This window comes from Corticium candelabrum, chromosome 1 (assembly GCF_963422355.1).
Source record: "Corticium candelabrum chromosome 1, ooCorCand1.1, whole genome shotgun sequence".
Taxonomy (NCBI): Eukaryota; Metazoa; Porifera; class Homoscleromorpha; order Homosclerophorida; family Plakinidae; genus Corticium; species Corticium candelabrum.
In genome coordinates this window covers 12,600,600-12,625,602 of record NC_085085.1, presented here as the reverse complement: position 1 = coordinate 12,625,602, position 25,003 = coordinate 12,600,600, and the positions used below count along the sequence as shown (strand labels likewise).

The window sequence follows — 25,003 nt, the reverse complement described above, 5'->3', positions numbered from 1 at the left end:
CATTCTACGAAACAGAAAGAAAGTCTACCTTATATTGAAAGCAGTAAGCACACAACTGATGTTGCTGTATTCAATATGTAATGAAGTGATACCATGAATTATTTTTTGTCCTGCTCTATATGCTTGTATTTGGAAATTGAGATTAAACCGTTGTTTACAGAATACAAAAGGTCTTCTCTCCATACATGATTGTCAATGATTTCAATTATCTTGTGAATACTATCAATTGGCAACATAATACATTTGTTTTCTTCCTGATGCATCAAGTTAATAATGAAGACTTTGATTATTCATGTCTACAACCACGCCATTGTACATTCTAAAATGCTTAGATATACACAAGAAGACCACACTTTGTCATGAAAGCATATTGTCTGATGATAATCAGACTGACATGAACTAGTACACTCATAACTACAATACAAAATGCTAATCCTATGCAGTATGTTTTACTAAATTTTAGATCACTCTTTCATAGCAACTAGTGCTACCAGATGACACTTAATCTCACTGTATTATTAAATTTTATAGTCACGTGAAAAACGTGTGTACACAACATCAGTTTCCCAAGTTCAAACGATAAACACACTCAATTGCACTTGAATTTGTGAACCAACTGCACATAGCACAACTGCTGTTACTGTAAAGATCCAGCTAATGAAGACAATATAAAGTAATTCAAACACTTGCAGACTTTTGCTGTACAATAATAATCTAGTCAATATAATATGATTGAATGCAACAGACAGTGTCAGGTCTGTTCAAGCTCGAGACAAATGATAAAAATAGTAGACGTTTGCTATTCCATGCAAAATTGCTGAGTGAAATAATAGTTGCTCTCTCAGCTTGTATTGCTTTGCATTTATTACACATGACATCCCAGTTACCACAACTTGCTTTCACATAGAGCTAATTAGCATACTTTGCAAATATAAAAGATACACGAGTGCCTTCAGTCTTGTAGCCTTTGTATACGTACGTTCCATCGACTGTAAGCAGCTTATTAAACAGACACCTGTCTGCACGACCGGGCTTCTCGTATGTGGCTTGAATAATGTAATACTCGGTCTCACCAGAACTGAGCACATCCGTACGCTTCACTGCAATGTCTTTGGCGTCCGCCAACTCTACTACAAAGCGAGCATCACGAAGCTGTGAGTGTATCTGTAAGTCGGGGCTTGTGTAATCTACCTATAAAATAAACGAAACATTGTATGATTGATATCGTGCAAGCCTTCATCACATCTGATACTTAAAGTATTCCCAGATCTTGGTGGTCGGGTAGAGGATCTCTATCGATCATAACATCGAGTCTTCGCTTTAATTGTTGTGATGAATAAAAGCTGTAAAACTGCTGCCGTTTAAGTTTCCTCACACGGCTTTCTCTGATAGTGACCGAAGGGTTCCCACAAACAAACGACGGAAGAAGTAGAGACGCGGCTTTCTCTAGAGGAGAGAAAGGAGACGTGCCGAGAGATGTGTAATAGCCCTGAGGCGTTATGTTGTCCTTGATGTAACTAATCACCGAGATGCCAATATCTCGTTCCAGCTCTGAAGGTGCAGAGTCGTTGAACCAGGCGACATAATATATTGCCACAGAATACGAAGGATCCGACAATACCTTTGTCTCGTTATACAGTCTGAACGTGACCTTCTGTCCACGTCCTCGTCGGACTGTCCACCTCAATCGACTCGCATCCATGAAATGATGAAATTTCTACACATTATTAAACCATCGTTTATTAACCATAAATAAAGATAACATTGATATCAAGTTTACATGTTCACTAGAAGCAGCCGATCTGTTTTTAAAGTTTACCACTACAAATACGTCTCTCGTACATCGGACGACTCCTCTGGACTTTTGGCCCTCCTCCTGCCTTTCTATTTGAGCTACAGAGTTGAGGTGCAACAATAGCTCTTCGACGTTCTGATGCAGACTGTAAAGGCAGTCACCATCGTGAACGAGGACGACCGTCTCGCACAGAAGCATACCCAAGCGAATCGCAAACGCGTCGTCGATATCCTGCACACTCCTCACAAGATCATTGCAAAGACACGAGAGATCTACAGAACGTAACACGTGACAACATTAAATCCAACGAAATCTCGATACTGTAGGATCACATGCCTCGGGGATCGACAGTCTGCACGTGCCCGGATCCATTTCGTAGCAACGGTGCAAGCCTCCACGACGGAAACATTGTTAGTAGGTCTTCAGTCGACAGTCTATTTGCCTCATCAGTACACTGCCCGATGCCAGACAACTGAAGACAAACACCAGGAGTATCACTATCTCGATCGAATCTCAAGTTCATACACAACGAACAGGAACGCTCTCGTTTCGCCGATTGGTCGCTTTTGCTCTGCCCTTTGCCAATCAGCATATCACAAAACGATTCAAATCCGCTGCCCATCTCTCCAAACGTCGCCATCCGATATCCGTCCCAACATGTCTGATGCATTTCGGTAGGTTCTAGTACGCCTAGTCCTGCCGTCGCGTCCTCAGAGGCGGCTACACAGTCTGACAATTGTTTTATTGTTGATATCCCGCAGTAGCACGAGAGAGAGTCGACGCTATCCGCCATCTCGTCCATCACGGTGTGAGGATAGATTCGTGGACGTGGGCGCTGGCGATTGCTGGTCTATAGCAAGCGAACGTTTGCCTTCCTGATTACAACGTCGCAAGACGATCTAATCCGTCGTCCCTCGTTGCCCCCGATCACACTCGATCACTGATCGCCGCCCTCTGCGTCTAGGTGATATCAATGATTGATGTCATTGTATTTATATAATTTTTATCTTTCCCGAGCTTTCCCAAGGTTAGTCCCCACCAGGGACTGTCTGTAGTCTACTCTATCTAGAGTATACATGTGCAGTACCTCTTGCGATCGACAGCAGCTAGGATGACTCAGTTTGTTTTGGAAACTTCCTCTAGAACTAATCAATCCGTTGGGATTTGCAATTATTTACTTTGACTAGTTAGAGATGTGCATGAGGTAAAGTCTGTACGTTGTCCAAGTGTTGAACACTAAAAGAGCTACAGGCAAATTAAAATGGATAAAAGTATCTCTAGCTCTCTAGTTAACCGAGGCGTGCGTTAGCCTCGCCCCAGACGCAGTGTGGTTGCAGCCCCGGATGTGCATCTATCACTCTTACGTCTGGTATGGTACCGCCCCTCGCGGTCACCGCCCTAGGGACATCATTAGTGTTAGTAGATTACAGGGAACGACTGTCGCGTGGGATCTTCGCCAGTTAGAGTGCAGTACGTCGGCAGCAGTCCAATGCATTGCAGTGGAGGCATATGACGCACTGCAGCTTCAACTGAGAACCCGTGTGCGCGTTCAAACGCGTATGATGCACTGCAAGTGCCATTTCTGATCTGCCATTTTACAGCTACACTCTCTAGCGTAGCTGCAATCTCTTACTAACGCTTGACAGCGGCCTAAAATAGCAATATCGACAAGTACGAACAACGTCAAAGTCCAATCGAAAGCTCAGTTCCTAGCTAACACCATTAGTATGACACGCGCTGAAGAATTTGATTACATACTTACTCCCGCCCAGAAATTAAAGGCGGTACCATACCAGACGTAGTGGTGATGGATCCGGGCATCCGGGGCTGCAATCCACGCTGCGTCTGGGGCGAGGCTAGTGAAACGTTAGGGCAGTAATATGTACCGCGCGTCTAGAGATCGAGCCAGACCAATTAACCGACCGACCAACGACGCGCGCTAGAGTTAAATTGTTATAGGAACTTCTCTTACTCATTTGACTTGCAGCTTGTTTGTGACGATGCCGTGCTTGTTTGTAACGCTGTTGACGTTTCAATATCAGTGTCACGATCATGCAGTCCCACGCAGTGGGCGTCATGTGTGTGCAACGTTGTACTACTAGACGCGCAATATCTATGCCAGGTGTGCACTAGTAATGCTAGAGAGACTGCGGTATTCGTAAAACTAGGCGAGCACTGGGGCGAATACTGATACTACTGATTGTATTGTACGGTCTATACGAGAGCGCTCAATGGGTAGGGCCGGGGCGACGTGCCGATCACTAACGAGGACTCTGGAGGAAATAATTGCTGCAGCGCTCTCTTCGCCCTGAAGCAACTCTGGCAAAGGCTCCTCCTCATCGCGTGATTCACGTGCGTTTAGCCGAGCCAACCTGGCTCAACTCCCACGTCAGATTATAAACAACGTGCTAACGTAGACAGTTTTAGCTCAACGACGCATTACCAGTTGCAATGGATGGATATCATTTCAGACAAAGATGCAGACCTATACACGAAGATGACGCTGCAAAAGACGATAACGTAGTACGGAATGAGGAGGAAGGTGAGAGAACCCAGTTATTATGTCATGAGCTTCGTGAGTGTACTTCCTGTTCAGACATGATGTACATGTCGTATGTCAATGCAGCTGCAGGCAATCGTGGATGCAATCCGTATGACGTCATACTGTCGTGCAAACTTGGCGATCTGTGTGACGATGAAATAAGTCAGAAGAGAGGTTCACCCGGTCAGTGGACGTGCACATTCAATCGATTGCAAGATCTTCCCTTTCCAATGGACGAATGGGCAGGACACGTCGTTGGCATCTTGGGTCAGTACAACAGAGGCAAGACGTGGATCATGAGTCGTTTGAGTAACTGCCAACTAGCCAAGGAAGGTATGACAGTTAGAACGGAAGGCATCAGTCTCAAGTGGGTCGAAACGACAGGAGACAAAGAAGGCGACCGAGAGACTGACAAGTTCCACCATCTTGTTATCGATACTGCCGGTTTCAATACACCCATAACTCTATCAGGAGTGCATACCGGTAAGTCGTGTTGCCTCTGTCGCATTTATACGAACGTCCAGCCTGAGCTATAGGCTCGAGTTTCCAGCGGGTCGTCTCCCCCCAGGAGGAGACCGACCGGCTGGACATAAGCGTGAGCCGGATGAGCTGCTCTCCCCACACCGGTGTGGTATTTGGTATAGGAAGCTCATCCTGGAGCTGAAACGTTCACACCGTCTGGGGAGAAGGCTATTGAGGTACTGCATGCACAAGGATAGCCCTATCCGGGAGTTGGGATGGGAACTTCTACCCATTCTGAGGTCTGAGAGCGTAGCGATCGTTTCCACAGTTCTGTTTCTACGGTACATAGATGCATTGCTAGTAATTTGCTACCACGTAAAATCTAAGAGTGTTTTGGAACACCGCGCTCACTTAGAGCAGTCCATGTCCCATGATCAATGATCGACTTGAGGGGAGGATTGGGTTCTTGATCACTGCTTGTAGCCTCGTCCCCAGACTCTCTCGCGCCTGGAATTGTCCGGTGCCAACCAGAGCCGTATATATATACTACGGAAGCCGGTAGCGGCGGATTGATATCAGTCCGCCGTTCTCGGCCGCATACCAAGACACAAATAGTGTAGCGCGCGTTACCAAATGTGTAAAATTTACTTTTCTAGGTACTACATGCGCTATTCTAGATACAATGGACACGTCACCGTCTTGTATTCTAACTAGATGAACTGTGGAACATGTGTGCGCGCTCTTCGATCTGCTAGCAGCTCAGGGGACCCCAGTTTGGGATCGTTGTTTGGTGCACGTCGTGGAAACGGTACTAATCGACTTTCTAGTGAATTGGATACAAGTAGTGGGTTTCAGAAACCATACTCTTCCGATGCAATGATTGCTGGTGCACTGAAATCTTTTTGGTATGTTTAGATAATTAATTAAATTGATTAATAATAATTACAAAAGTAGACAAATACACACATGAACACATTTAGTTGTAGATGTTTCAGTAATGATGTAGTCGTTATTGTAGAGTTATAAATTGCAGAAATTTCCAAAAGATAATTTCAAACTTAATGCAGGACTGAAAAACGTCTTTGGATTGAATTATTGTGTGAATTCATGTTATTTTGTTCCTGATGTGTATGAAATCTCTACAATAACTAATATATCATATCATAGACACATGTGTGGGTGAGTGGTCATCTGTGTATTGTGTGTGTGTGTGTGTGTGTGTGTGTGTGTGTGTGTGTGTGTGTGTGTGTGTGTGTGTGTGTGTGTGTGTGTGTGTGTGTGTACATACACAGATGACCACTCACCCACGCATGTGATATATTAGTTATTGTAGAGATTTCATACACAGCAGGAACAGAATAACATGAATTCACACAATAATTCAATCCAAGGACGTTTTTCAGTCCTGCATTACTTAAGTTTGAAATTATCTTTTGAAAATTTCTGCAATGTATAACTCTACAATAACGACTACATCATTACTGAACACATCTACAACTAAATGTGTGCATGTGTGTATTTGTCTAATTTTGTAATTATTATTAATTAATCAATTTAATTAATTATTTAAACATACCAAAAAGATTTCAGTACACCAACAATCATCGCATCAGAAGAGTCAAGGGCTACTCATATCCAATTCACTGGAAAGTCGATTAGTACCGTTTCCATGACGTGCAGCAAACAACGATCCCAAACTGGCGTCCCCTTAGCTGCTGATCGAAGAGCGCGCACACATGTTCCACAGTTCATTTATTTAGAATACAACGAGAATACAAGGCGGTAACGTGTCCATTGTATCTAGAATAGCGCACGTTATTTTGCAGTACATTAATATTAACTAATGATTGTGGCATTGATATTACATAAATTCTACACATTTGATAACGCGCGCTACACTATTTGTGTCTATTGATATCAGTGCGGCCGAGAACGGCGGACTGATATCAATCCGCCTTCCGTAATGCTCTGGTGCCAACTGTAGTCTCGCGTAGCCAGACCCCTTTCCGCGCTGCGTCATCCTTCCGGGCGAAATGATGACGCGTCGGAAAAGGGTCTGGCTACGCGAGACTGCCAACTGCGCAAGAAGATAATCCAGAATAATACACTAGCACGCAGTTTGTACGCATTCTATTGCCCTACATAGCTATTTCACCGTTGATGTATAGGTGTGCGTGTAGCTAAGAGACCAGACGTTATCTAGAATTTCATGGCTGTTGCCCTGTTAGATCAGAGTAGCATAAAACAGACACGTTGGATGAGAGAGAAACTTCACAACAGACCAGTGAAAATGGACATGGACGACTTCCTTACCCGGAAATGGATTTTAACGTCACAGCTGCGAAGTGAATCTTGGGTCTCTGAGATTTCTCATTGCAGCATCTTTCCACAATTAGTGCTCTATTCAAAACAGCACTTAATGACCCAAAGGCTCCACGTATACAAATGCAAAGGCATGATTGACCCACAGACCCTCATGAAGACGCAACTCAAGACATGTCACGACTTGGACAACTATTCCAATCCTGTGACTAGAGTAACACGTAAAACAACACCTCGCATCACAGACACTTTGAATAGGGTCATATTCTTGGACGTACTGACCCCACCGCGCCCACTGCCGTAAGGCGTGTTCTCAGTTACTACGCATGTGTGAAAGCATGCAGTACACAATACCTCCTCTAGGTTGTCATGTGAATCAATCGCAAAATTATACCACTCCTTGCACATTCGTAAGATTTAAATCAACAACTACTATAAAAGGCTGCGGTGGGACAAAATGCGTTTAGCGTCTCATTTTCGAGTATCACATTGTGTGTCATATCCAACACGTAAGTAACGTGTACAGTGATCTTCCAGTAGGCTGTTTGGTAGATTGCTCGCTTTGTGTTGTATTGCGTGGCTCGGGAGATGTGTTTCAACGTTTAGCTTGCGTCTAGTTAGTTCAGAATGCGCCGTCATTTCCAGTGTTGACTAGAATCCGATGGTGAGATCACACGATTGTCTAGACAGGTGTTTTCTACAGATCCGGATGTATGGTTTAGTCATGACTTACAACCTGCGTATTAGTTCACAGTCCGTGCAGGTAATGCCCTAGTCCAACGCAGAACAACCTGAACAAGAACATTCGTGACTAACTAGCGCTCCCCCAAGACTGTATTCGCTGTTGACCACGAATCTAGGCTATATCCGCGTTTGGTGACCATTGTTCCAGCGAGTAGATAGCAGCATTGTCTTGCATGCAAGTTCAGCTATTGCTAGTTTGCGTCCCGTTCCCATTCTTGCTAGCTGAATGTGACTCAAAAATGAGACGCTAAACGCATTTGTGGTCCCACCGCAGCTTTTTATAGTAGGTATGATTTAAATCTTACGATGCACGTAAGGCCTATTGGACCAAACTAAGAGCGTGAATCAGAAACACAACAATCCACACATCCATATAGCCACAAATTACAAACCAGAAGTCATTCCAGCATCTATTTTGAGTACTTTATTCACTAAGTCACGTGACTCTTACCAAGTGCTACCAAACAATAATAGTACTAGTTCTACGGTATCCGTAGGCGCCTCGCGTTCGTGAGTTACTCAGTAACACTTCCAACGGAGCTTTCAGACCGTCTACTGAAACGCCGAGTCCTAGCTAGACAATACGCATTTGTTGAAACATGCAAACTTCCTAGTAGTTTAGATTACGTCTATAGGCCTGGTATAGGTAGTCGTCGTTTTGCGATCCTGATCAAGACAATTGAAATGTACAGTCTAGGTATGCACTCAGTTCCGTTGTAACGACAGTGGTATGGTATTTACTGACATAGAAATTGATATCAGCAAACATTGACTATCAACAGTGTTAGATGCAGCACAGTGTAGTAAAGATTGATTGTAGTATGGGACGTGTCAATAGTTGACTGTAGGTGGCATTCAGCAACTAAATGTGTTTCTTGATTGTCAATTACGCACAGTCCTTAGAATACAGTGTTAGATGCAAACAGTGTAGTAAAGGATTGATCACACTGACGTGTGAATAGGTGACTGTAGGTGGCATTCAACTGCTGAAGGTGTTTCTTGGTTGTCAGTCCCTAGCTACAATACAAAAGGACAGGGCGACGAAAGTTCAGAAAGCATTTTCTCCGCCGTTCGGTCACCTAGACGAATCGTTCTTAGACTCATCTGTAGTCGGACACGGTATGTCCTAGCATGAAACGTGGTCGTGGGGAGGGGAATTTGAGATTTGTGTACACACACACACACACACACACACACACACACACACACACACACACACACACACACACACACACACACACACACACACACACACATGCACACACAGTGACACACACACACACACACACACACACACACACACACACACACACACACACACACACACACACACACACACACAATATATATATATATATATATATATATATATATATATATAAACGAAAAGCTTGCTGGAGACCCATATATGACCACGCCCATTTCTGTTGTGCGACCCGGATTAGAAGCCTCGCTACGGTCGGCAATCATAGCTGAAACTCCTAGGTCCCTCTCAAACTCGAACACATCTGTCTTTAGTGAAAATCTTCTTGTGTAATCAAAATCGAGGTTGACATTGCAGATGAAACGTTTCGTGTGGGTGCTATGTGACAATTGTTTACTGCTGTCTCATCTAGCTAATCAGGGCGGACGCGAACTGACGGAGTCTGGTGATGCACAAGCGGCGGCCGGTGACAACACCGACGACAAAAGACTGGATGAAGCCAACAGTCTGATGCAAGAAATGGAACAATATGAGCAATTCCTTCAAAGCATGACGTTTGCTCTCTCTGACTACGTCATCGTCGTATTGCACGAGACGACCTTGTCAGATCAGAGGTTTCTCATCCAAGTGGTTCGCAAGTGGAAAGAATGCTCGCAAGATGGCAGATGCAAAGAAATTTTCGTGCTACACAACTTCAGGGACATGCACGATCCTGAGGAGAGGGAAAAACTGTTTGCGGTACTGAGTGTACATATAACCTATACCAATTGAATTTTGTACTGCATGCATGTATACACTAGATTAACGGTGATGTTGAAGTTGTGTTGTTTACGTACAGCAATGCACGGAAGACATTCTTAACGGTCGCATGGACAAAAAGAAAGGCGTTTCCTGGTTTACTTGTCCTATTCTGCATACCCGTCATGTTTGTCTGATGAACGACGGCAGACATCGGGATTATAATGATGCCGTCTTTGATCTCGTCAAGGAATGGATTCATAACATCCTTCCAAAGCCACAATTCCCTTACACTCCAGAAAAGCTTGCCCGTCAATTTGCTAAGAGCAGTACGGAGCTGCTGAGCGAGAGAGGATTCCTTACCAACGTGAAAGAGATTCGGCATACCGAAGAAAACGGAAAAATCATCTATACCGCAGTAAAGTCAGATGACAAGTTACCAGTGGCACAGCTGCGGTCTGATGACGACAAATTTTACTCTCCGCTTCTTAGTTTCCGGCCAGCGGTAAGATATAGCTAGTTTCTGATGATACGAATTGAATGTGTTGACGAAGATTTTTCTTGTGCAGTACTCAATACGTACCTATCGATCTGAAGCCGGTTCCGATTGCAAGTTGATTAGGATCGAAGCCCCTGGTGCGGCAAGCATAAAGGTGAAACCAAAGTACAATCGGTCGAGTGCCGGTCACTGGGCAGTAGAAGTGAGTGGAGAAAAAGTACGGGGAAACGATGTGAACTATGTGAGAGAGCTAAAAAGCCAAGAAGTGGGATTCAATCCTCGCCTAAAACCGACTCCTGAGAAAAAAGGTGAACACAATAAAACAGAGCTGGACGCCGACAGCTGCAGATACGGGCAATTTTCTGAGATATTTCAGATTCCTCTCAAATTCAAAAAACCACACTTCGTGAAAATCGGCCCAGATAACGGTATCTTTTATCTTTTGTTTGAAGAAGAGGAAGAATTAGATGGACAAGAAGTACCGCAAGAATAAGTAACTAGAGATTGACAAAGCACGCCATAGTCATAATTCAGCAACGCTTTGCACACGCCTATACAGCGTAAGACTCTGCTCAGCCTCTATCATTAGTGATAGGACTCGGTGTTTAGATATCTGTTAAACTCACGGTCATGATGTTATTGATTGTACTAATGTCTGAATAAAGAGTCAACAGCATTGATTTCAATGGGTTCTATCCACCTAAGCCATCAATCCAATTCATTGCAGACTATAGACTGACCGTATTATAGAGCTCTACAGACCATTCACATTTCCAAATCATATATAATACTGTATAAGATGAAATATTGGCGGGGAATTTATTTTGGCGGATTGGCAGATTTTTCAGCCAGCAAGCACCAATATAAAATCCGTCATTTGGCCACTGGGATATTGTGACGTCATGTAAACGTCACCACCCACGTGCATCAGGCATCATAGCATTGTGGCAGTTACAGGGATAAGGCCACAAGATGGTAACCCCAGCTTGCCGTAGTCTCTCGTAGCAAGACCATCTCAGCCTACATCCTTCTAGCCAGACCATCTCAGCCTACATATCTCTCAGGGGTGAGAATGTAGGCGGAGATGGTCTGACTACTCGAGACTACGTCTGTTGTGTCTGACCTGTCTAGCAGAGAGGATAAAACATGAGAATGAGGTCGTGAAGCTTAGATCAATTATCAAACAATGATGTCCAACCCCCAAAATAAAACCCACCAATTTGCTTTTCGGTCAATTTCTTAGCAAACCGCTAAAATACATTCCCGCCAAAGTTTCATTCTATATAATTGCTAATTAACAATTAATTGTAACACGTTAATTGTGCAGTTAGGTACAGCACACATACAGAAATGTTGTCACTATCACATTTGGAATTGACTGTTTAGTTGTTCTATATTTTAGCTGCTACTAAAATACTGTAACACACATCAATTTCTGTGAGAATGTAGTCGCGACAATACCTAGCACTACAGTAAATCGTGAGAACTTTTATTCAGTGGAAAATTGACTAAACATACAGTGTGTACGTACACAGTAACAGGCTGTTTGTATGTCAAATGGTGTCAAATCAAACAGAATGCAGAAATACTCGACGTGTAGACTGAAGAGTTTTGAATTGGATGGGTCATGCCAATCACTTCGGGTTGAATCATCAGCATACGGTGTGAGCTTCAAGCTTCGCTCAAATCATCAATTTGGCAATTCCTGATTATTCAATTCTACATACACTTCCATTCATTAAAATAGATCCAATTAAGTAAAAACTTATCAAACACTAAGAAAGCAACGGTGACAGCCATGCAAAGAAGGGAGACTTTCATTACATTATACTTCACTGTTTGAATGAAACCATACGGCATCTATACACCGGCTTAAAAATGATTGCCAGCCACAACTACCCATTAGTCAACATCTATAAAACTGTCTTTGTCGGTAGGTCCAGTGATCGTCAAGTCATAACCTGTTTCTAGTCGTTTCTCTATCACTCGAAGTCGTGAACTGTGTCTCCAGTTGTGCTCATAGACTGCACTAGCGAGTCTTATGATAATCCACACTTCTTTAGAATCTCCATGAGATTAGGAAATTTTTGTGACTTGCAATAACAATGGTAAACAGCCGATCGACTGCCTTGACGAATGTTCACTTGCAAATAATCCTGACTCAATGACTTATCACTAAGTTGATGAACAGCTACCGCCTGGCGATCAGGCAAGCATCCGTCAATCAGTTCTATTTGTTTCTGTAATAAGCATATTTAATCAGACACTCGAAATTAAAAGATACAGTGTGTGTGTGTGTGTGTGTGTGTGTGTGTGTGTGTGTGTGTGTGTGTGTGTGTGTGTGTGTGTGTGTGTCTGTGTGTTAATACACATCCATTACCTTCACTTCCTGTGATAAACAAGTAACGTGAAAAATAAGAATTGTTGTTTCTGAGTCGGTTTTTGTTTGAGCCTGGTTGATGATCTGACAAACTGATTTCAACTGCTTCCGATCGAGCTGACTGATCACAATAACAAGCACCCGAGTCATAGACAATACAAGAGTTCGTTGTAGAATTTGCAATCTCTCGAGTCGAGAACAGCAAGGTCTGACTAGGACGTTCCCGCCAGTGGTATCTGGCCTCCCAACAGCCGTCACCAAGTTAATGAAAGCATCATATGATAAAGACTTGTCCTGAAATGGTCGACAAGTCATTACTTCAAAGCCCAATGCAGCCAGAGACAAATCACGACTCTTCAGACTACAAGTCACTCCCATCATTGACCTGACAGCTTGCACTAGAGCGTGATGAGACTGTCTCGGAGCGTAGAAAGAAACAACAGGATCTTTCAATATTCCTCCATCTTTTCCGACTGACACGACCAAGTGATCGGTGAGAGTCATCAGTCCGACTGCTACCAAATCATTGCCTTTATACGGGCCATAGCCACTCAGCAACGTCGACGATTCTGGCGTAAACACTGCAGACGGGCCATATCTGACACTGTGCAGAAGCGAATCGCGTTTCCTACCGCGTACCAGACTGCGTTGCCCGTGAGAAAGCGTCGCTGATTGGGATGATGTTGTCTCACTAGCAGAATGGTCTCTTCTACCGGTTTTTTTTAACGGAGACTGGTGCACTTGACTTCTTTAACCATCTTCGTGGCAATGAGAAAAAGCTGACTACTGCACACCAAACCAGTTGAATGAGTTTACCCAACAGACTTCTCTCAACACCGACAGAATGTCTCTGCCGCTGTCGCTGTCGTTGTGCAGTTGGTCTGCCTTGCTGCATTGAACTAAGAAGCTGCTGCCCAACAGCCGTTGGCGGTCAGAAACAGTGCCAAGTTCACTAGAGAAGACGTAAAGAACTAATGCAAGTCCCGTATGTGCTTTGTGATACTGCAAGTGCCGCATGCGGTACCAAACCGGTCTAAAAGTCCCGTAATCGGTAACAAAAGTCCCGTATTTGATACCACTGCAGTCCTCAGACAAGTTCTTCTAGTCAGTGATACACATGCGTGTTCACCAAATACACACGTCGGCGCGTAGCCTGCATATAAGGCACAAGAGGCACGTGCACCTCCCAAAAATTTTGACCTTGGGTTTTGTCCGTGGACGTGTCCTACGTACTATGTCTCTGAACGTTGGAGGACAAGTTAGACTCCTCCTACAGACCACCCACCGCACATCTGCCTAGGTGGTGCACCCCCTTGAAGAAGGATCCGGCTACGCCACTGCACGTGTTCACCAAATCATTCTTATTTCATCCTATCATCTTGTAACAATTCTTTGAAAGGAAAACCAAAGCGGTGACCTAAAGAGAATGATCATGTCCCTTCTATCTGTCGCGGGTTGTTGTAAAAAACTCTGAGTAGCACGCCAAGTAGAAAGACGCAAAGGTACAAGATATCAAACTATACTAGCTCGTAATCAATGGAACAACCTTCCTTCCGTCATCAGCTCTTTCCAAGTCAGTGGACTCATTCAAGAAACTGTATAAATCTGTTACTCTGTTTAATTTGCCTAATACCTTGTTGTATTAATTAATTAACAGCGTTGAATCATAGTTTTATGTCCACTATGTAGAATCAACTTGTATATAGCTGCAGGGTACAATGGAAGATCAGACTTACAGTCTGACTTACAGCCTCAGAATCGTTTTCCCTGGACAGCAAATCAATTTACCAACGCAACATGATTTCATTTTATCTGTACCATTTTGATTTCGTTTGTTCTCGTTTGTATATACAAAAAAGTTGGATTGAAATGATAATCTGTGTTGTTATAAACTACTCTGAAAGTACTTAGAGTGTGTGCAATTGTGTTCAAAGCATATCAGATTCAGTTAACACATGTTCAACATGTTGGTGTTTGTTTGACAACACACAAGCCTCTGTACAGGCTACAAGTACGTGTAGCTCTAAGCAAATCGCTCACTACTCACTTATTTACTTCTTTGAAGACGAGCATATAGACAAGCAGGTGTCGGCAAATTCTGTAAATATATTGGAATATCTAAGGCATCTCTAAGAGCTCTCGCTGGATCAGACGATTCTTCAATATTTTCAATCATGTCACAAAGATGAGGATTTAACAGCATCTGTTTAATATCATCAGAATGATCTGAAAACCAACAATATCTACAGTCAGAGAGCACAGATAACAGCAACAGCTAGGATACGAGAAATACCAAGTTGCTGCAACATTTTGTAATCAAATTCTCTTTCGTCACTGTCAGAATTTTCTAAGTCTGATGAGGTCAGTTCGCCTTCCTCTGACAATACAAAACACAAAATCAGTATGACATATCAAAAACCATTATGGGAAATGCGTAAAAGCAACTATTTCTGTTTAGCTAAGTTTCTGGTTCACTCCAATAAACATTAATAACAAAATCACCAAAATCTCATCATCATGTGGATGTAAATAGAACATTATGGCTGACCACCTTATCATAACATTGTGTGAAGCTTTTGACAGTTAGCAGTAATTTATCAACTTGCTCTTTAGAGAGTCTAGTAAATCATTCTAATGTGCTCAAGTACACAGAGCATATAACAGTAGTATGTAATCATAAAGAAGTATTTGTTGTGTAGCCCTCAGATGTTAAGAGCGGGGTTTAGGTATGGCTACGCGAGACTTCAGTCTGTTGTGCAGTGTCAGTGTGCAAACCAGAACACAAGCAAAGTACCATGGATCTACACACAGTTTCAATATAAATTATGTATACTCCTGATGACAACGTATAATGATCTATTATTTTAGCATATCACAAATTCTGAATCCATCATTGAGTGCCACTAGCATTCTATGTTTCTAAATTTTCCAGCTGCTAGTCAAAACCACCTTGAAATGTGGTGTTAGAGATAAACTAAACAAGAAAGAAAGTGTCACGCATCAACAAATCATAGATCTAATGCAATCTCCTTGTAAGTGCATGACTTGCTATAACCCAGCTGCAATTTACACACATGCTCAAATACTTAATAATTATGATATGCAGTCAGTCCTCAAACTGCAAAATTAATCACTTGCCCACAACTACACCTACAAACACAATTGATTTGACCAACCACACTGTACATACCCTAACTGCATTACGCCTATTCTTAATTGTGTCATCAGATTTCAAATTTGGAAACAAACAATTGAGTCAATATGTAATTATTAATATACTGTACCTCTTACTAATCCAAAAGAACCGGATTGTGCCAGTTGACTTGTTACTGAAATCTTCTAACTTTTTCTCAGCTATACAGTTGTTTTCTGCAAAATTTGAGCACACGAGTAATATGTACTACTTACATTTGTGTGTATGCATCACATAGCTGTCTACAATGGCTCACCTTTATGTCTCTTGTAGCAAGAAACAGAACAGCTGCAAAAGTTTGTGCAAACCAAAATTTTATATAATTATCTGCAGTCGTTCCGTTGATGTCATGCCTAGGTTTACACGCTTACAATTTTATGGCGCAAACAGGGCATCTATATTTCGCTTCATGTTCTTCACAACCTCACAACCCGTTATGCCCAATTCCTGCTGCAGGGTTTAACTAGAGGAAAAATCACGTGGTTCAACTTGTAGCTCGCGCGAGACAAGAAGAGAAAGGCGACGTGGTTTCATTGCTTTTGATGATGAACGTAAATCTAATACGGACAGGAACACGACCGAGTTATAGCGTTACACTTGTGATAGCCCTGATTAGAAATCGTCTCTAGAGCTCTAAAGTCTAACCTAAGTCGACGACGTACCTAACAAGGATTCAAAACGTTGATTCTAGAGCTAATTAGTCTAGATAATGTAGCTATACAGCAATAAATGGTCTAGCTGTAGAGTCTAGAGTGCATTTAGTCTGTGATGCCAGAAACAAGTTAATTAAATGGCAAGTTGCATCATCATTTATTGTTGATTGAAATTCAGTCTATTGAGAACACTAGTACTCATGACTCGATATCAACTAACACAATGATTACAACATTGATCATACTACTGATAATGCAGACCAAGGTAAAGCACATTACACACTACATGTAACACAACTCCCAACTACCCTGCGTGTCTAAAGTTCGACTCCATTCACATGTCGCCTATATTGCTTGCTGTCCGTCCTCGTCCTCTTCTTCTTCAAATAGCAGATAGAAGACTCCGTTTTCAGGGCCCAGTTTCAGAACTTGTGGTTTCTTGAACTTGAGAGGAATCTGAAAGAGTTCAGAAAACTTCCCGTATCAGCAGCTGTCAGCATCAGGCTCTGGTTTGTTTGCTTTAATTGCCACCTCGGTCATTTCGACTTGCCGGCTTCAGACGAGGATTGCCATCCACTGCCTGCTTTTCTAGATCTCTGACAAACATTACATCATCATACCTTTCCTTGATTCCACTTACTTCTATTGCCCAGTGACCGACAGTCGACCGCTTATAGTCTGGCTTCGTCTCAATGCTTTCCACACCCGGAGCTTCGATCCTGATTAGCTTGCATTCAGAACCAGCTTCAGATCGATAGTGAAGTATTGAGTGCTGCACACAGTACAATGGCATCACGACATAGAAATTGAATATAAGCCTGTCTTAAATATTAGCCTGAATTCCAATTTGGCTTAAACCGAAATAAGTACAACTTTTATATGCGACATTACGGTAGTCTAGATTTGACAATGTACAATACATGATAATTGTGATAGAAATAATCCTGATAGTGTGTTGCTACACTATAAAATTAGATTTCTTAAAAGCAACTTGCTCATTAGCCTGTTCTTCACCCGAGAAAAGTAATTAACACAAATTCCCATTATACAATTCAGTTATTGGGCGGCAAAAACACACTTTTGAATAATTTGTTCTGGTTCATGTGACCAAAAGTTTTATCTCATTAGCTAGGCTCAGATATAATCAACAAACACACACACACACACACACACACACACACACACACACACATACACACACACACACACACACACACACACACACACACACACACACACGGACAGACAAACAGACAGATAGATAGACAGACAGACAGACAGACAGACAGACAGACAGACACACAGACAGACAGACAGACAGACAGACAGACACACAGACAGACACACACACACACACACACACACACACACACACACACACACACACACACACACACACACACACACCTCCTCTATATATCTATATAGCTTGTGCAGAAGCAAAACAGTAATTGTTCACCATGAAGATGAAAGTGTGGAAGTAACAAATTGAGAAAGGTGGGTGTAAGCGTGTAAAATGACACCACATCCAGATTAATAGAATGCAGAAATTCGGAGTCATACACGCCGTCATCACATGCTTTCACGTTATCAGCTTGCAGTTTACCGTTTAGCTATGAGAAACAATGGCCGCGTGTAGCATACCTTCTTGATGACCACTTCCGTCTGCTAGTAGAGAGTACGTACACCCAGGCATGAAACAGATAGTTTCAATCGGCGAGAAATGGAGATCGTATATGTCGAAATTTGAAGTCGCACCGTCGTCACGTCATCACGAGATTTCACTTGGGGGTCGACTCCTCGAGAGGGAACCGTCTAAACACCGAAGCTTGCGTTTGCATTGTGGTGTGGAACGCAGTCTTCGTGCAAGGTTCCTTGGCGATTGGCCCGGCAGTTTTGACGTGATTGATGTTACCAACACACCGACCGACCGACAGACCGACCAACAGACAGACAGACAGATCAGACTTGTATAGATACATGTATAGAGAAGAAGACGATTATTAGCTACGATTCATTCTACGAAACAGAAAGAAAGTCTACCTTATATTGAAAGCAGTAAGCACACAACTGATGTTGCTGTATTCAATATGTAAATGAAGTGATACCATGAATGATTAACAAGTTGTAAGAAAAATTGTAATTATCAAATGATACCACCGTCTATTGTTTCGATTTGAATTTGTGTACAAATAGTCTAAACATGCAATAACATTAGAGCATGACTATGCTACATTTCCAGCACTCAACGACTTCCTGATCAAAAATTGAATATTTATCCTATAATACTCACATATTTACAAATTTGCACTGTACTAGAGATAGAGTGCTATACAGTTGATAAAAAAGGAGATAAAGACACAATCGACACATTCTTCAGTAACAAGTGGTGGTGGTGGTCATAGTGATGGTGTGTGTGTGTGTGTGTGTGTGTGTGTGTGTGTGTGTGTGTGTGTGAATTTTGTCTACCTCATCTGTCAAATGGCTTGCATCAGCCTGCAAAATATTAACCCTGCATAATAATTAATTAATTAAGTATTTATTACTATAATTGATGAATATATTATTTCTTCAAGTACAACTATACATAGATGTCTAGACCACTAATTAAAAGACAAGCCAGTTAAGTCATCACAATCTAAACATAAACAATCTAAAAACTAAACGAGCGTTAAATTTCCACAGACACACAGATAACTGTTCGTGTAGCTGGCACACAGACTGGCTGGTAGTAATGTTGCGGTGGTAAGCAGCTCTCTTGGCAATAACTTTCAAAGTTTCCAAACTTTGAGGAGACCACAATCCAAGAGTTTCTACCGCCTGTGGAAAAAATTGTGATCCAGCCTGCGAAACATCATCATCATGTTTGAGATCCTTCTCTCTTTTCCCTGCATCTACTGCTTGTCCAGGGCGAGTGGCGGCAATAGCAATGAACCAGGGAAGCAACGAGTTTGAGAATCACTATCTACACGAAGACACGCTACTAGCTAATTTTTTAGTAGATAGTGCAGTACCTCGCGCGATCGACAGCAGCTAGGATGACACAGTTTGTTTTGGAAACTTTCTTGAAACTAATCAATCCGTTGGGACTTGCAATTATTTACTTTGACATGCATGAGGTAAAGTACAAGGCGTGAGACGAGGGACGTCTGTACGTTAATTGTGCAAGTGTTGGACACTAGCTAGTATAGTACTAAAAGAGCTATGCATACAGGCAAAATGGATAGAAGTATGTCTAGCTCTCTAGAGTTATAATTAGTTAGACCCGAGACGTGAAACGTTAGGGCACAATAACACCGCGCGTCGACGTCTAGCTAGAGATCGAGCTAGACCAATTAACCGACCGACCAACGACGCGCGCTAGAGTTACATTGCTAGGAACTACTCATTTGACTTGCAGCTTGTTTGTGAAATTGCTGGGGGTTGCTTACTTACGATGCCGTGCTTGTTTTTAACGCTGTTGACGTTTCAACATCAGTGTCACGATCATGCAGTCCCACTCAGTGGGCGCCATGTGTGTGCAATGTTTTAGTAATACTATGTGCGCAATATCTACGCTAAGTGTGCACTAATAATATTAGAGAGACTACGGTATTCGTAAAACTAGGCGAGCACTGGGTCGAATACTGATACTATTGATTGTATTGCACGGTATAGACTTGCTGCAGCGCTCTCTTCGCGCTGAAGCAATTCTGGCAAAGGCTCCTCCTCATCGCGTGATTCACGTGCGTTTAGCCATAGATACACTAGAGCTGGGGAAAGGGTCGGAAACGCCTAATAGATGACGTCATCGTGCAACACAAAACGATCTGGGTCGGCGGTTGCCTTTGATGCTCATGCGCGTTACGCCATTCTGCGCGCAAAAAAGTGGACCTTTACGTTTACAGCAAGTTGCAGCAGACTAGCTCAGGTCAGTTTTCACCCAGTGCCATTCGTACAGCGATGAAACGGACAACTTTGATATCTCTCGTTGTTCGCTGTCTTTCAGAGTTACTGGCAAACGTGTGAGCACTCACTACTGTCTGTTCCCCTTAAGCGTGAACTCGAAAGTGAGTAATGAAGTAGAGGTCACATCAGGTGTGCTCATTAGAGCACTAAGAGCTGGTCCAGTTGGACCATGTTATACCAATTATCTTAAATGGTTGCAGTTGCTGATCCGTTGGTCTTACAAAACAAGAACAGGGAGAGAAGGAAGTCTGCTGCCAGGGAGAAACTTGAAGTCGAATCGTGCAAGTCTAGCCTTGACAAGGTTTGATGGTATTGTCCTAGCCTTTCCATTGATGGCATCAACAGTACCCAAGATAATGTGACTAATATTGGCTTAATTACAGGATACTCAAACACCTCTGAATCCAAGCATAACCTGTGTAACTCAAACAGAGGTATAAGACTGGATTGTAATTGTAATTAATGTACTAAAGTGTGACAGGAACACTGTGTTTTCTCATAGTGTGAGGATGTCTCCATTGTTGAGAATTGACCTTCCCAAACTTCTGCCCCACTTGATTTTGATGACATCATGAGTTCATTAGCTTTACCAAAGGGATGGTTCACTGTCTCTACAAATGCAGAGTCTCTTTGCTGTGTTATTGTCCACATTGTTGCCAACTCAACATTTCAGCCTGCTGAAGCAGATGTTACTTTGAAGATTTTGGACGACCATTCCTGGGTTGTTTTCATGCGTGGACAAAGAGTGAGTGAAAGAGGTCGTACCCAGTTGTCATCACCCCTGGTTGTCACCGATGGTGCTTCTATTAGAACCATTATAGATAATTTGGAGACGTCTCAGATTTGCATCGGCAATCCTGATGAATGTTGGCATCCTCTATCACAAAAAAGGAAAGGACAGTTCAAGAAATCTGGAGGAGATGAAGTCATTGCATTTATGGACCACAAAGAGGTCGCGTTCAAAGGAAGTGTTTTACAAGAACCATTCGTCACGTCAGTTGTGACATGGTGGCATGTGGCAAGGACGGTCGATGTAGAACATGTAGGCAGTATAGAACAACACTTAGAGCAATGAATCATCGTGAAAAGAAACTGTTGGTGCAAACAAAGAGGGCAGTTGTAACTCAAACAAACAATCGCTATATGACAACACCAGAGAGAGCAATGAAATTGAAGTCTTACAAAGATTCTGTCAAGTCAGCCATGCAAAGGATGGCTAGAATGAAGTCACTTTTAGTTGCAAATGTAGAGATGAATGGTATGGAGCTAGATTCTGAAACAGACAATGACCTACTACAGATAATGAAAGAACGGTCATCTGAAATTGCTTCAAAATTTCCCAAGAACTCTTTCCGTCAGCTATTTGGAAACAGCAAATGAAAGCTGCATTATTAAAAAATCCAAAGCAGATGAGATGGCATCCATTGATGGTCCGATGGTGTCTGTCTGTCAAGCAAACATCATCCACTGCCTATGAGACACTTTATAATTCTGGTCTGGTCACACTTCCGTCCAAACGAACACTGAGAGATTACACCCACACTTGTAACGTGTCCTCTGGATTTTGTAACAGCATAGATGAGAGGCTTATTCAAGATGCCAGTTTTGATGGTGCTGCTGACTGGCAAAAGCACGTTGTGTTGATTTTCGATGAGATGCACATTAAGGAAGATTTGGTGTTCACAAAACAACAGGACTGCTGAAAGGTTTCATCAATGTTTGTGATATCAACAATCATCTGATGAAATTTGAACAGTTATTGGCAACCAAGAAATCATTGCCAGCTCTTAATTGCAAATTCAGTGCTCATGCTAATGGTGAGAGGAATATTTACATCCTTGAGATTTCCATATGTACAGTTTCCTTGCAAGACTCTTTCTGGTGACACCTTATATCCTATTGTTTGGGAAGCCATTCAACGACTGGAACTACTTGGATGTAAGGTGCTGGCAATAATCTGTGATGGAGCTAGTAGTAATCGTAGCTTCTTTCGTATTCATTCAACAAAGAATTCTTCAGAGGCTCAGGAGCAGCTAGCTTATAGAACTAGAAACCCTTTCAGCTGTGATCGTGACCGCACATTTCTCTGGTTTGTGTCTGATGCTCCCCATTTGATGAAGACGACACGAAACTGTTGGACTAGCCCTAAGCGAAATCTCTGGGTTGGTTACAGCATATTGTATGACAGATATTGCACCTCTGCTATCAGTGTTTGTGTTTAGAATTGTGGTAAAGATATAAGTTGGAATCATCTTCGACGACTGTACTACCAAGATTCTGGGGCACAGAGATGTGCTGGAGGGTTGAGTCTTGTCCCTAAGCTGAAGTTTGAGCACCTCAAGTTATCCTCATTTTCTAAAATGAGAGTGGACTTAGCAGTTCAGGTAAGAAAGTATGTATGTCTCCTTGCTACAGTAGAAATCATTGCGACTGCTTTCACTTCTTTCCTCTGGACAGGAATATACTGGATGTATCATACACATGTTTATGTGTGTCTACGGGTACTGAGTGAGTCAGTGTGTCATGCTCTGCTGGAGATCGGTGGAGACGCTTTTTCGGGAACAGCAACATTTTGTCAAATGATGGATCGATTCTTTGACTGCCTGAATGTTACCAAGTATTCTGAGTGCTACAAAAATTGAAGCCCTTCAGAATGCCTTATCGGTCTGTCAATGATTCTCGTTTCAAGGTAATATTTACGGCACTTATTGATGATATGGTAAACTAAAGTGACTTCACTTACTATACAAGCTATACATAATATAAAACACATGACAATATACATTTTTTACTTGTATATTTTATTTAATATAATATATATACATACATATATTTTACTTTTGTATTTTATTTAATATATATATACACACAAACATATATATAATTTTTATTTAATACATTATATATAGATTGTTAATAAATAGAGTACAACTCAAATACAGAGTCTTGTTTTCACAGTGGTTGCAAAATGAATTTCTTCCGTACCTGGACAAATGGGAGAGCAGTATAGCAGAAAGAGAGGATTTGTCTGCCTCTGTAAAAAAGACCATGCTGTTGAGTAGAGAGACTGTGAAATGGGACAGTATTTACTGAGCATTCCAGAAGTGAACAGCCTGCTATCCAATCGAATCTGTTGCCAAGATATACTTGAACAATTTTTTGGCAAACAATGTCAGCAGAGAGGAACCAATGACAACCCAAATGTAGAGCAGTTTGAGTACAACACATCTTCTATTCGAGTAATGAGCTCAGTGGCCCTTGTTCCTGTCCATGGAAACACTGGGAGATTTTCGAGAAGAAGGAGACCAGGTGATCTGGCTGTAGACAAAGAGAACACTCCATTGCATGAGCGGCCAAGGCTATGTGCAAAAGCATTGTTCTAAGGGCACTGTGAGATTTCAGCAACAAAGTACCTAAGATTTCAAAGTTTTACGAAGAGGCTTAGCTTTAGAAGTACCTACTGCATGAGCTTGTTTGTACTGTTCCATAAATGATCTCACGAATGAAAATCCACGTATTGTAATCCATAAGTCTACAATCATTCTAAGTAGCTGATGACTACCATCATCATCAAGATCTGAAGACAACTGGGACCAATAGAACTGAACGTCATCTGATCCCACAACTGCCTCTCTGACTTCATCACGGGAACATAATGAGGATGAAGTGTCAAGCGCTGACAAAATTGTATAGCTTACGAACATTGAGTTCAAGCTGCTCAAACGGGAGATAGGACAGATCACTGACTATAAACAGACCTCCACGGTTTACTCGATCCACCCAGTGTCTATTGTAGGCAAGGAAATCTTCACAATCTGTCTCATCCTCACACATCCCCCAGAGGCACAGAATAAATTCCTCTTTTTGGTGATGGGAAGATCGTTCTAGCTTCTTTCTTAGTGACACGGGAATGTAACCTGCCATGTATCGTATCACCTTTTGCTCCTCTGTTGACGTGGCCAATTGCTCAGACTGATGAGTCAACGACGTAACCTCAACAGGGTAATGGACTTTTATGAGGTGCTCCATGATAGCAGTGACCAACATTTGACAAAGCATCGAATCACCAGAACACACCTCAGTTGGTTGCGACTTCCACAGTGTCGTCAAGTGACTGGAGACACGAACCGCATGGAAGTTGCGCCAAATTCTCTCCTCCCACGATCTGCTGGGCTTCTTTCCCACGTCCTTCAAACATGGAAGAAGCAACCGCAACAGTGACTTAGCGAAGCTCTCGAACGCTTGCCTGTTCTGAGCACTCCAGACAAGTAGCGATTCTGCTAAAACTGAAACACTCCTACTTCTTTCACTCAGGGAATCGTCTACCTTAGTCAACACAACTGCCACAGCGTCGCGTAGGACCTCAGAATCATTGCAAGGGACAGCCGCCATATATGCCGTCATGACGTCAGCGCATGATCTCGAAGTAAGCGGGCGTTGCCAATCCCTTTCCCCCGCTCTAGTATCTATGGCCTAGCCAACCTGATCAGGCCTGACTCGACTCCCACGTACGGTCAGATTAC

General features: G+C 42.5%; 5 protein-coding genes across 7 annotated transcripts; 2 read left to right on the top strand and 3 right to left on the bottom strand.

Moving 5' to 3' along the window:
- Positions 1 to 641: 641 nt before the first annotated feature.
- Positions 642 to 2,761, bottom strand: LOC134188147 (uncharacterized). The gene is made up of 4 exons (XM_062656349.1): positions 2,132 to 2,761; positions 1,781 to 2,067; positions 1,253 to 1,717; positions 642 to 1,191 (listed from the first exon to the last, which is right to left on the bottom strand). The coding sequence occupies exons 1-3, from the start codon at positions 2,595 to 2,597 to the stop codon at positions 1,253 to 1,255; spliced, it is 1,218 nt and encodes a 405-aa protein (XP_062512333.1). The 5' UTR covers positions 2,598 to 2,761; the 3' UTR covers positions 642 to 1,191.
- Positions 2,762 to 4,214: 1,453 nt separating this feature from the next.
- On the top strand, positions 4,215 to 10,986 carry LOC134183905 (uncharacterized). 2 transcript variants are annotated; one of them, XM_062651500.1, is made up of 5 exons: positions 4,215 to 4,337; positions 4,422 to 4,820; positions 9,482 to 9,807; positions 9,908 to 10,312; positions 10,377 to 10,986. In XM_062651500.1, the coding sequence occupies exons 1-5, from the start codon at positions 4,247 to 4,249 to the stop codon at positions 10,797 to 10,799; spliced, it is 1,644 nt and encodes a 547-aa protein (XP_062507484.1). In that variant the 5' UTR covers positions 4,215 to 4,246; the 3' UTR covers positions 10,800 to 10,986. The 2 variants fall into 2 exon arrangements, with proteins under 2 accessions (XP_062507484.1, XP_062507476.1); XM_062651492.1 differs by having other exon boundaries at positions 4,392 to 4,820.
- A 1,073-nt stretch (positions 10,987 to 12,059) lies between these two features.
- Positions 12,060 to 13,572, bottom strand: LOC134194689 (uncharacterized). Its single transcript, XM_062663634.1, has 2 exons — positions 12,687 to 13,572; positions 12,060 to 12,546 (listed from the first exon to the last, which is right to left on the bottom strand). The coding sequence occupies exons 1-2, from the start codon at positions 13,188 to 13,190 to the stop codon at positions 12,346 to 12,348; spliced, it is 705 nt and encodes a 234-aa protein (XP_062519618.1). The 5' UTR covers positions 13,191 to 13,572; the 3' UTR covers positions 12,060 to 12,345.
- An 8,655-nt stretch (positions 13,573 to 22,227) lies between these two features.
- Positions 22,228 to 23,080, top strand: LOC134185850 (uncharacterized). 2 transcript variants are annotated; one of them, XM_062653739.1, is made up of 3 exons: positions 22,228 to 22,642; positions 22,703 to 22,864; positions 22,938 to 23,080. In XM_062653739.1, the coding sequence occupies exons 1-3, from the start codon at positions 22,289 to 22,291 to the stop codon at positions 22,986 to 22,988; spliced, it is 567 nt and encodes a 188-aa protein (XP_062509723.1). In that variant the 5' UTR covers positions 22,228 to 22,288; the 3' UTR covers positions 22,989 to 23,080. The 2 variants fall into 2 exon arrangements, with proteins under 2 accessions (XP_062509723.1, XP_062509717.1); XM_062653733.1 differs by having other exon boundaries at positions 22,703 to 22,872.
- A 768-nt stretch (positions 23,081 to 23,848) lies between these two features.
- LOC134185841 (uncharacterized) lies at positions 23,849 to 24,999 on the bottom strand. Its single transcript, XM_062653726.1, has one exon. It carries the CDS (start codon positions 24,882 to 24,884, stop codon positions 24,150 to 24,152), a length of 735 nt encoding a protein of 244 aa, XP_062509710.1. The 5' UTR covers positions 24,885 to 24,999; the 3' UTR covers positions 23,849 to 24,149.
- Positions 25,000 to 25,003: the final 4 nt, after the last annotated feature.

What these genes read in the sequence shown, in the direction of transcription:
- LOC134188147 (XM_062656349.1), bottom strand. Translation starts at nt 2,597, where the DNA reads ATGGACGAGATGGCGGATAGCGTCGACTCTCTCTCGTGCTACTGCGGG. An exon ending in GCAGACTGTCGATCCCCGAG is followed by an intron (nt 2,068 to 2,131) that starts GCATGTGATCCT and finishes TACGTTCTGTAG; the next exon opens with ATCTCTCGTGTCTTTGCAAT. An exon ending in CGGCTGCTTCTAGTGAACAT is followed by an intron (nt 1,718 to 1,780) that starts GTAAACTTGATA and finishes AATAATGTGTAG; the next exon opens with AAATTTCATCATTTCATGGA.
- LOC134183905 (XM_062651492.1), top strand. Translation starts at nt 4,247, where the DNA reads ATGGATGGATATCATTTCAGACAAAGATGCAGACCTATACACGAAGAT. An exon ending in TCTATCAGGAGTGCATACCG is followed by an intron (nt 4,821 to 9,481) that starts GTAAGTCGTGTT and finishes TGTCTCATCTAG; the next exon opens with CTAATCAGGGCGGACGCGAA. An exon ending in AGAGGGAAAAACTGTTTGCG is followed by an intron (nt 9,808 to 9,907) that starts GTACTGAGTGTA and finishes GTTTACGTACAG; the next exon opens with CAATGCACGGAAGACATTCT.
- LOC134194689 (XM_062663634.1), bottom strand. Translation starts at nt 13,190, where the DNA reads ATGACTCTCACCGATCACTTGGTCGTGTCAGTCGGAAAAGATGGAGGA. An exon ending in GTTTATCACAGGAAGTGAAG is followed by an intron (nt 12,547 to 12,686) that starts GTAATGGATGTG and finishes TGCTTATTACAG; the next exon opens with AAACAAATAGAACTGATTGA.
- LOC134185850 (XM_062653733.1), top strand. Translation starts at nt 22,289, where the DNA reads ATGCTAATGGTGAGAGGAATATTTACATCCTTGAGATTTCCATATGTA. An exon ending in GCCCTAAGCGAAATCTCTGG is followed by an intron (nt 22,643 to 22,702) that starts GTTGGTTACAGC and finishes GTTTGTGTTTAG; the next exon opens with AATTGTGGTAAAGATATAAG. An exon ending in TTAGCAGTTCAGGTAAGAAA is followed by an intron (nt 22,873 to 22,937) that starts GTATGTATGTCT and finishes TCCTCTGGACAG; the next exon opens with GAATATACTGGATGTATCAT.
- LOC134185841 (XM_062653726.1), bottom strand. Translation starts at nt 24,884, where the DNA reads ATGACGGCATATATGGCGGCTGTCCCTTGCAATGATTCTGAGGTCCTA.